The 11,433-nt window shown below is 41.1% G+C and overlaps 1 protein-coding gene across 1 annotated transcript in view; it reads right to left on the bottom strand.

Moving 5' to 3' along the window:
- The window catches only part of dnajc10 (DnaJ (Hsp40) homolog, subfamily C, member 10), a 41,464-nt gene that overhangs the window by 16,646 nt on the left and 13,385 nt on the right, over positions 1-11,433 (bottom strand). Inside the window, exons 7-15 of the mRNA XM_037686623.1 lie at positions 10,835-10,928; positions 9,731-9,808; positions 9,046-9,089; positions 3,800-3,865; positions 2,784-2,849; positions 2,613-2,702; positions 2,400-2,510; positions 2,221-2,335; positions 1,869-1,996 (exon numbers count right to left, since the gene is read on the bottom strand). Of these exons, the coding sequence (XP_037542551.1) occupies positions 1,869-1,996; positions 2,221-2,335; positions 2,400-2,510; positions 2,613-2,702; positions 2,784-2,849; positions 3,800-3,865; positions 9,046-9,089; positions 9,731-9,808; positions 10,835-10,928 (792 nt within the window). The remainder of the gene's footprint in view (positions 1-1,868; positions 1,997-2,220; positions 2,336-2,399; positions 2,511-2,612; positions 2,703-2,783; positions 2,850-3,799; positions 3,866-9,045; positions 9,090-9,730; positions 9,809-10,834; positions 10,929-11,433) is intronic.

The following is an 11,433-nucleotide window of genomic DNA, read 5'->3' as shown; positions in this document are numbered from 1 at the left end:
ACTTTTAATCCAGGTTACAATAATCCACACTTTTAATCCAGGTTACACTCTTCCCTCAAGGACACATTTTACAAAGTAGCTAAATATTGTGCAGGTATAAAGATACATTTGTATATATTTTAGTGTACATTTATTATTTTAAGCTATTTGACTAACTTTTATTTTTTATTATTCAATATTTTACTAACAGAATAGTAAAATAGCAACCTGTTTTTAGTGTGAATTTCTATGTCAGTCAAATGTTCAATTTGGGAATAAAGGGGTGGAAATTAAAACGCTTTTGTTTTCTCTTCTGATTCATCGATTAATCGAAAAAATAATCGGCCGATGAATCGATTATTGAAATAATCGTTAGTTGCAGCCCTACTGGGGACCATGCTGCGTTCACGCGCTCGGGACAGAAGAGCTGTCAGTCCCTCCTCCTGAACTCGGTTCAGAAAACCGTGATATCAGAGGGAGTGAGGGAGGTGAAGAAGCATTACGACCACAGGCTGTGAGCAAACGCGTCCACCCCTAGGTGTGCCCCACACAGCATCTCTCACAATGTGACACATGGGTTGAGCGCATACACCTCCTGCCGGTTATGTATGCAACAGTCACTTGCTGTTTGTGTGAATCAAAAAACCCTGATGATTCCGCAGCACAGAAGCAAAGTGTTGAATCACATTCAAAACCCCGTGCAACACTCCAAAACATTTAAATGAGCTGCTGTGTGGAGAACCACAGCGCCCTTACAGCTCATTAAATGTATGTGCCTCTGTGAAGTCTGACGTGTGACGTAGGTCTGCTGACGGAAAAACAGCTGATGTCACTCTGCCGGTTTCACGTGAGTTGCACTGCTGCCATCTGTTTGGAAAAACTGGTCAGCAGCAACAGATGTCCAGATGAAACAGAATTCTCCTCCCCGCTCTGTGTGGCGGCTGCAGAGCGGCTCGACGCATTTAATGGAATTTTGTTTCTCACAGTTCAAAATTGACAAATCTAGAATAAATCTCATCTTTCCGGTTCGTTGGGGCCAGGGAGTGACGAGAGAGGAACCCTGTGTTTTCCTCTCCTTCTGAGACCCTGGAAATTACATTTATCAGAATTTCCTGAGCTTTCCTAAGAATTTCCTAAGATGACGAGCCGGAGTGGAGCCCAGAACCTTCCCGCTGGATCATCCGAACTGGCAGGAAAGGCGCGGGACGTAAAAAAGGTCCCTTCATGTCAGCCGCCTCCTGTGTTAAGCTGGGCAAACTCCAGAGGGTGCCGTCGGCTGGGAGCGGTGTGATCGCCGATGCGAAACGAGGTGGGATGAGGTGAGCATTCGCTCAGCCCCCCTCCACCGACACTACGCTCTCCAGGAGGGAATGAGCAGCGGGGCTGCTGCTGACGTCGCTTGTCCCGGAGGAACCATCCGATTCGCTCCGAGGTCGGCGATAAGAGGAAAATTACAAGATGGCGTTGTCCAGCGTGTAGCGACCTGTCACTGAGAAAAACTCCTCGGTGCTTACCTTGAAACAAGACTGCTCGTCAGCTTCTCCTCAGGGAGGAGAGCTCACCGGGACGACCGGAGGTCGACGTGACAGGCCAAGCATTCTTAACAGAGGTTGGTCATCTACACAACTTTCCTTCTTCGTTCTTCTGACAGTGCTATTAGCTCGCTGAAGAAAAATGAGAGCCGATTACCCGCTCTTAACGTAATTTATACGGACCGGGTGGGGCCCACACAGCAGGTGGGCATGGACTAAATTTTTCCGTGTGATGCTTAGCATAACGGGATAAAACCCATCAGCGACAGCTCTTAAAGGGCGAAGCCTATACGAAATAGAACAAGCCAAACATTTGGTGCATGATTAGTTTTCTGTTTAAAGGTGAGCATTACAAACCGGAGCAAAGAAATCAACGAGCCACGGCTCCTTCCTGTCTGAGGGGAAGTTGTCTGGCTTCAACGTCGTCACATGAGCATGAACACTGTCCCTTGCAAAGCTCACAATGTTGTACAACACATCTTTACCTATACAGAAACACAAAGGTTACACAAACAGACTGAACGAATGAGGCAACATGTGAAACTATGCATAGCAAACTGCTAAGTAAATGAACTAAATAAAAACTTCTGGACTAGAGCTTATCAGGTGTTTATAAAAAAAAAAATGATGATGGTGAAACTAAATTACATCTGAGACAAAAACGAGGTTTACAGGAGAACAAAAGTTAAAGAACAGATGTAGTACTGACCATGGTGGATCTCAAAGTCATGAATCCCCAATCCTTTAAAGACAGCCACACAGGGTTTATGGATGTAGAGAGACTGACACAATCCTGAATCTGCTTTGCAGTCGACTCTGCCAACCTGCAGAGACACTCACTCAGAAAGGCAAACAAACCAGCAGAAATATGCAGACAGAAGGACACACCTGTATGTGGTCTTTTCGTAGAAAGGCTTTGAGCTTCTTGTATTCGTTGGAGGCTGTACTTCGATCACCAAACGTAAAACTGATCAACCAGCGATGATGAGCCAGTTTTTTCTGTGATAATCACACAGTTGTATTTTAACATGAACCTCACTTTACCACTGAGGCATCAATCCAAACAGTAGTACCACATTTGTTGATGTTTAGTGCAAGTACCTCAAAGCTGTCACTGGTCAGCAGTTCCAGATCAGGCAGATGGTTGATGACCTGATTATAAATCTCTCTACTGTCCAAAGTCTTCAACCACTGAAGCACAACAACACTAAATCAGTACCGAAGTACTACCCAGTGTATTAATGCAGGCAGTATTTGTGTTCTGTGTCATACCAGTACACTGTCCTGTTTATCCAGAGCACTTTCAGGTGGAAACAAGGCAGTTGCTCCACTTGTTACCTGAAACAGAAGGATTATTATCTTGGTAGCAGCTGGTTTACAGCAGTAGTAAAATCACTGCTACAGCTTTTTGAGTAAACACTGTTAACGGTTGGAAGTGTTAAATGAAATTCACTGAGCAAAATAATTAAGCCCCCAGAAGAAAAGGTTTGACTTGGATGTAATTTGATATATACAAGCAATGAGTAAGGATATTACTTAATTTGCATGGAGTTGCAAATCTGGAGCAGGCCCCAGAAAGCAATAATAGCACTGTGAGTGGAAAGTGCAGGTAGTTAAAGAAGCATTGAACACTTATTTAAAATACTGTGAAGATCAGCAGACACAGAGGAGGTCTCATAAATGCATTTGACAGCATTACCAGAACTTGATGAACGTTTTATAGAAGTTGCATTAAGGGTTTGCGTGATGCGTGGGTTTTCTCCGGGTACTCCAGTTTCCTCCCACAGACCAAAAACATGCATATTAGACTGATTGGTAACTCTAAATTGTCCCTAGGTGTGAGTGAGAGAGTGAATGGTTGTTTGTCTCGTTTGTCTCTATGTGGCCCTGTGATGGACTGGAGACCTGTCCAGGGTGTACCCCATCCCTCGCACAGTGATTGCTGGACATGGGCACAGGCAACCACCGTGACCCAAAATGGAAGAAGCGGGTAAAAGTTAATGGATGGATGGATGGATAATAATATATAATAAAATAATAATGAATAAAAATATATAATAAAGCTGGGCTGGATTTCCACCACCTCGTATGGGTGCTTAATTATTTTTTGTCAATGAATATATATTAAACATACATTTGAGCAGTTAATTGTCCCGAAAAACGCATATACGGTAAATTCACAATTAACTGATGACACTTATTTAGCTATCAAAATGGCAAATAATGATCACTTTCTGTTCAGCACTACATGACAAAGAACACTTGATTTTACAAGTATCACGTCTTACCTGGAAACTGTCACATAGCTGTTGCTGAACAGTGCAGTCCATCCACCCCACCTTAGCCAGGCCATCCTACACACAGACACACACATGATGATCACATATTATATTAATAATTACCACTGTATCTCAGTAGACCGGAATTGCTACTGGAATAGGTTCTAGAATTGCGCCGCTCAAGGTGACTGCATGCTGGAGCAGCTCTGTTACTTTCATTCTGAGATTTTGCTTTTGGAAACTTTAAATCCTCTTTTTCTGGATGTAAATCACATTTTTTGGACGATTGTTTCCTCTGGTATCAGATGCTGTGCAGCATGAAAGGTTTTTACTGAAACTTAATTTAGTTTTGGACATTGGACTCTTCTGTTTGAAGAGTTTCTGTCAGGGTTTAGAGATCATCATAGCACAGAAACAGCACTAGTAAAAGTCACTAATGATATTCTCATGGCCTCAGACAATGGACTTGTGTCTATACTGGTCCTGTTGGACCTCAGTGCTGCATTTGATACAGTTGATCACAATATTTTACTACAGAGGCTTAAATATGATATTGGGATTACAGGAACGGCTCTAAAATGGTTTAAATCATATCTATCTGATAGATTCCAGTTTGTAAATGTAAATAATAAATCTTCTTCATACACCAAAGTTAGTTATGGAGTTCCTAAGGGCTCAGTGCTTGGGCCAATACTCTTCCATTAGGTAAAGTTATTAAACGACATGGGATAAATTTCCATTGTTATGCTGATGACACACAATTATATTTGGCCATTAAACCCAATGAATCCAATCAGCTACTTAGACTACAAGCATGTCTTAAAGACATAAAAACCTGGATGACCCTTAATTTTCTCCTGTTGAACACAGACAAGACCGAGGTTTTGGTTTTTGGACCTTGTAACAAGTGGGCCTGTTTGTTTAGTATATATACCCCGGGGGACAGGTTTGTGGGTGGCACAACTGAAACCGGGCTAGGAAGTTAGCATCTGTTATGTGTAGCTCTGTATGTCTACAATAAAGTAAGAGTAAGCAAACATACTGCTTTAACCGTCCATTCTGTATAGTCCACGGTGGGGCAGAACGGAATGAAACAGACCTGAGCACCTTAGGAATGAATTTTTCAGTCTTTCTCCCTCCTTAGATGGCATTAATCTGTCCTCCAGCTCTAATGTTAAAAATCTTGTTATTTTTGATCAGGACATGTCTTTTATCCCCCACATTAAAAAACGTTACTAGAACTGCCTTCTTCCACCTGCGTAATATCACTAAAATTAGAAACATCTTATCTAAAAATGATGCAGAAAAACTGGTCCATGCATTTGTCACATCTAGACTGGACTATAGCAATGGTTTATTATCTGGATGTCCAAATACTTCTTTAAAACGTCTTCAGTTGGTCCAAAATGCTGCTGCCAGAGTCTTAACTGGAGTTAGTAGGAGAGATCATATTCCTCCAGTTTTAGTTTCTCTCCATTGGCTCCCTGTCAAATCCAGAATACAATTCAAAATCCTACTTCTAACCTACAAAGCTCTCAACAACCTGGCTCCATCTTATATTACAGATCTTATTGTTCCATATTTTCCCAACAGAGCACTTCACTCTCAGACTGCAGGTTTACTTGTGGTTCCTAGAATTTACAAAAACAGAATGGGAGGCAGATCTTTCAGTTATCAGGCTCCTCTCTTGTGGAACCAACTGCCAATCTCTGTCTGTGAGGCTGACACATTATCCAGTTTTAAAACTAGGCTTAAGACTTTCATTTTTGATAAATCCTATAGTTATGGTCGGCCTGGGTTTCCTGAGCTGTCCCTTAGTTATGCTGCTATAGGCTTAGACTGCTGGAGGACAAACTGACCACAAAATTTTCACTCTGCTACTGTCTTTACTTACTCTGCTCAACATGTTTTGTATTTGTAATTATTTTTTCTATCCTTAACATGTATTTTTTTTTGTCTTTCAGATACACCTGGACCTATCATTCTATGTTCGTCTGTCTCTCCTTCCTGTCCTCTCAACCAGCTGGTCAAAGCAGATGGCCGCTTGTCCTGAGCCTGGTTCTGCTGAAGGTTTCTTCCTTTTAAAAGGGAGTTTTTTCTTTCCACTGTTGCTACTGTGCTTGCTCAGGATGGGAGTCTGTGACGAAGCCAAGATTCAACTTGTCTGCTGGATTCCTTAGATAGAGAACTTTACTAATTGGCTTCTATGTATGTGAATGTCTCCTGTAAAGTGCCCTGAGACAACTTTGTTGTGATTTGGCGCTATATAAATAAACTGAATTGAATTGGCATTTGTTATGATGCGTAACCATGGCAACAAGGCAGTTTTCTACAACCAACAGCAGCTGATTAACATCTCAAAAGCTCAAATAATCTCTCAACTCCAGCCCAAAGAGTTGTAAAGGATGTTCTGTGGACGCATTCTCATCTACCTGCCAGCTGTGCTCGAGTGCCTGACCACTGAGATCCTGGAACTAGCAGGAAACACAGCTCATGACAGCAGAAGGACAGGATTGTCCCCCAACACCTGCAGCTAGTTGTCTGCAGAGACGAGGAGCTCAACAGACTGCTGAGAGGCATGGCCATTGGCCATCACTCTGGGAGGAGTTCTGCCCGGCATTCGGGCAATCCTACAGCCTAGGGGAACCGAGAGGCCAGCTGAGTCTGGGTGGACGGATCGGACGGCATCTGCAGCCAGTTTCTTAGGATCCGCTGTGGGATAGACATTTACAAGAGATCCTTCCTGTCTACAGCCATCAGCATCTAAAACATCTCTTAATAAAATGCAGAACACGAGTTACAACAACAAATAATTTCCCTTTGGGATTATTAAAGTATTTATGAAATGAATTTAATTGAATTTTTTGCTTTATAAGTTGCGTTTTTTTGCATAATTTGCAGGCCTTGCGACTTATAGGCCGAAGCAACGTATTTATCAATTTTTTTCCCATATTTATAAAACAATTTTTGGCTGAGATATGACCGTTTTCATTCATTCTGACTGAAAAAAACTGAACACTACCATTTTCAGCCAATAGATGGCAGCAGAGTAGTAAGGCATGCCGTTGTATTATGTAATATGTAAAAGTGGCTATAATGTCAAATTCAACAAAGTTCAAGAGAAATAAAACTGGACTTTATTTCAATTCAATTCAATAATACTTTATTAATCCCAAAGGGAAATTATTTTGTTGTAACTCGTTATCCTCGTTTCATTAAGAGATGTTATAGATGCTGATGGCTGTAGGCAGGAAGGATCTCTTGTAAAGGTCCATCCCACAGTGGATCCTAAGAAACTGGCTGCAGATGCCATCCGATCCATCCACCCAGACTCGGCTGGCCTCTCGGTTCCCCTGAACTGTAGGACCGCTTGAATGCTGGGCAGAACTCCTCCCAGAGTGATGGCCACTCCTCCCAGCAGTCTGCTGAGCTCCTCATAGCTGTGGACAGTCAACTGTAGGTGCTGAGGGACGATCCTGTCCTTCCGCTGTCGTGAGCCGTGTTTCCTGCTAGTTCCAGGATCTCAGTGATCAGGCACTCGAGCACAGCTGGCAGGTAGATGAGAATGCATCCACAGAACATCCTTTTCAACTCATTTGAGAGTTGGGGCCATAGTTGAGATATTATTTGAGCTTTTGAGATGTTAATCAGCTGCTGTTGTTGTAGAAAACTGCCTTGTTGCCATGGTTACGCATCATAACAAATGTCCAAAACCAAAAAAGTTTCAGTAAAAATCTTTCCGGCTGCACAGCATCTGATACCAGAGGAAACAATAATCCAAAAAATGTGATTTGCATCCAGAAAACCAGGAATTAAAGTTTCCAAAAGCAAAATCTCAGAATGAAAGTAACAGAGCTGCTCCAACATGCAGCCACCTTGAGCGGCGCAATTCATTATAATTTATTATACTTTATAACTTTTGTCTTGAACTTTTATTAATTTACCATGTCCTGGATGACTGAGAATCTTCACCAGCTATTAATGACACAATCAGCTTGCCATAGACTGCCACCTTCGTTCGGCTCGCTGCTTGGAGCAACCGTCAAACCAGCTTCCTTTCACTGCACCGCTCCGACGAAATGCAGCTAATTTGACCACTGAAGTCATTTATTAAGTAAAAGTTCAACTGAGACACACCTTTGCTATAATTTCAAGCAAAAAATAATTGTTTTAGGTGCTTTTCTTGTTAAATCTTGAAGAAAAGCACAGCGTTCCTCTTTTTTTCCCTCCCTGTCTGCACGCTCCCGGGAGCACCGAGGCAGTGAATACTTTTGAAATACAGTTAATTTGACCTTTAAAGTCCTTTTATTAAGCAAATGTTAGACTGAGACACACCTTTACTATAAAGTCGAGAAACAAATAATTGTTTTGAGGTGTTTATCTTGTTAAATTATGAAGAAATGAACAGCAGCTCATCCATCTGCGCTTGCCCGCTTACGTGAATCGGGTTTTGAAATGCAGCTGATTTGACCATCAAAGTGCATTTAAGCAAAAGTTAGACTGAGACACACCTTTACTATAATTGTGAGCAAACAAATAATTGTATTTAAGTGTTAATCTTATTAAATTCTTGTTAAAGTCCTTCCGTGCATGCTCCTGCAGCCACCATTTGGCAGCCAATCTATTTTTGGCTCAACACCATCCCACATTTCCGGGTTGTCTACGGTGACGCAAAATAAACACGACGTGTCAGTGGTGACGCATAACAGATGCGACATATACGGCGAAGCAACATATTTATGGATTTTTCCACTTCATTAGACAAATATGGACTGATGTGACTTATACAGCGGTGCAACGTGTACGGCTGAAAATACAGTACAGTATACTGTATATACAGTGTACATTTTATATCTTTATTTTACAATGTCACAATTTAAAGATAATTACCATTTATTATAAAGATCTATTACCTAGAAATCTGCAAGCATCATTCTTATCACCTTCAGTGAGTCTTTTGTTCTTAATCATTTTCTAAACAAAAGGTTTTACTTTAAGTTGCTGATACTTACATCAGCTCTTGAGCCAGTTTATTCTTTTTATTTCGCACAGTAAATCAAACAGACTGAAGACAGAATTTCAGATAACAGTAAATAAAATGTAGTCTACTGTACTCTTTTTTTTTTTCTTCAATAAAATATAGCTTCAGTTTTTGCACTTTGCACTTTAAAATGTATATTTTTGTGTGGAATTAGCAAAGAACCATTGTAAAAAAAAAAAAAAAGTTTAAATAAACTCCTGTGCTTTGTTCTCACCAACATCCCAGCAAGCTTCTGTCTCGTTCTTGGCTCCAAACAATCTGTAACAGACAGAGACACATGTTAGTATGTTAAATGGTTGTGCACGGTTTGTGTCTTTTTATAAAATGCTGTGTATTAAGAACAGTGTCAGATAAGCTTTGGTTAAAGGTTATGGATGTTGTCTTATTAACATTCTTCCCCTGAGAACAAAAAATCAAATTGTCTCCCAAAATGCTCTCTTATCTCGACGTGGAGGCCGTCTGTCTGACTCGCAGTGCCTCAATGCCATTGTCGCCATGAGAACATGCCCAAAACATTCTCTTATCTCCATCTGGAGGCCGATTCGCCGATGGCCATGCATCTTGTCTATGTGGCTGGCTGTGGCTGGCTGTGGCTGGCTATGAGTGAACGTCCCCTGGACTCTGCTGCTGAGTAAAGGTCTGCAGAGGACTCTATATGACACTCATTTCTGTGACATGCTCCATGCTTTATGTATCTGTGTATGTAATCTGTCCTGAATGGGTCCTTGCAAGTAACATGCCTGTTAAAGAAAAAAAAAGATCTTCTGCTGTTGAGTGTGGGTCTTTTGAGTAAACAAGGTAAGTGAGAGTGTTTTTCTCCAACAGCCAGTCTAAATATGCACCAGATTTTTGCTTACCAACAGACATGTTTTAGGTGACATTTCACATTTCTGTGTTACCTCCAGTGTCAGAGCAGAAGGTGATCAGACATCCAAGCCCTGATGCAAATGCACTCTCCATTTCAGTGAAAACATTACCTACAGAAAAAACACTATAGGTCAGACCACACAGAATAATGCAAACAACTCGATCATCAGACTGAACTGAACCACCCAGGACAGAAAACCCAGCCTGGCTTACAAGCACACAGGTAAACGAGACCAAATCAAAACAAGTCAAAGGATAAAACATTTTTTCACTAAAGTGGGTTGGCTTGGGTTTCCTGAGCTATCCCTTAGTTATGCTGCTATAGGCTTGGGCTATCCTTGCTATCCTTGACATGTGTTTTTGTCTTTCAGGTACACCTGCACCTACATCTGGACCTGTCATTCTGTGTTCGTCTGTCTCTCCTTCCTGTCCTCTCAAACCAGCCGGTCAAAGCAGATGGCCGCTTGTCCTGAGCCTGGTTCTGCTGGAGGTTTCTTCCTGTTAAAAGGGAGTTTTTCTTTCCACTGTTGCCACTGTGCTTGCTCAGGATGGGAGACTGCGACAAAGTGAAGATTCAACATATCTGCTGGATTCCTTAGATAGAGAACTTTACTAATTGGCTTTTCTATGTATGTGAATGTTTCTGTAAAGTGCCCTGAGACAACTTTGTTGTGATTTGGCACTATATAAATAAACTGAATTGAATTGAATTAAAAAAACAAACTTTCTACTACAGTTTTTGCGCATAAAGGTGAACTTTGTGAATAAAAGACTAAATAAGTTGACAGAAGAAAAATTGGTTAATCTTGGGAAAAATCATTACGACATTATTACTGGCCTGGCATTCCTTGAAGAAATACATAATGTCCACTGCCTGTCCTGCCAGAGACTTGACATAAGATCATTTTAGGTTGAGAAATGATGGAGACGTAGCAGTTTTAATCTAACCTTGAAAAAAATGTGTAATCTCATGTGATATGACAAGATGTCACACTAAGTCTCCCAGTTGTGAATGACTCTCAGCTACCACCACTGCTCCATTTGTGTCATGTTCATGTCAGCTAATGTGATGTGGTGGCTAAACATTTTTCATCTGCCTTTCCTTTAGTGTGAGCAATAGTCAAAGATTAGCTTACCCTGCTGGAGCTCAGTGACAGTTGTTGTGATGAACTGCATGGAAAAGCCAACCAGGTTGTCTTTAGTTCTCTCCCCAGTGAACTTCTCTGGTCTCTACAAAAACATAAATGATTATAGATAATTTTTCCCATTCTCTGACACAACATGGTTTTCGTTAGCTGTCAAAGACAATCTAAAAAAGTTAAATCTGGTCCTCTGGACATTCAAAAAAACAAAACAAAGCAATACAAAAAAAAGTAGAACCACTTCGTCTTCCATCTGAAAGACTTCCTCAGTCTGAGGTGCTGTATTCAGCTCAGTATGATTATGACATCTGGGTTAAAATTAAATCCCAGGAAGTCCAACATTTTACTGACCACATCAACTCTGTGGATAAATACATCAAAATATCCTGATGCATGCTCAATAATCCAGGTAGAAAAATCCAAAAAAGTTCAATCTGGTCCTCTGGACATTCAAAAAAACAAAAGCAAAACAAAGCAAAAAAAAAAAAATCTAGAAACGTTTCGTCTCTCATCCAAGAGACTTCCTCAGTCTGAGGTGCTGTTTTCAGCTCAGTCTCTTAAATAGCACCTTCTCAGAGTGGATCAACCAGTTT

The sequence above is a fragment of the Nematolebias whitei genome, chromosome 13 (genome assembly GCF_014905685.2).
Source record: "Nematolebias whitei isolate Nwh7 chromosome 13, NemWhi1, whole genome shotgun sequence".
NCBI classification, from domain to species: domain Eukaryota; kingdom Metazoa; phylum Chordata; class Actinopteri; order Cyprinodontiformes; family Rivulidae; genus Nematolebias; species Nematolebias whitei.
The sequence above is the reverse complement of the archived record's forward strand: the minus strand, read 5'-3'. Positions and strand labels throughout refer to the sequence as shown.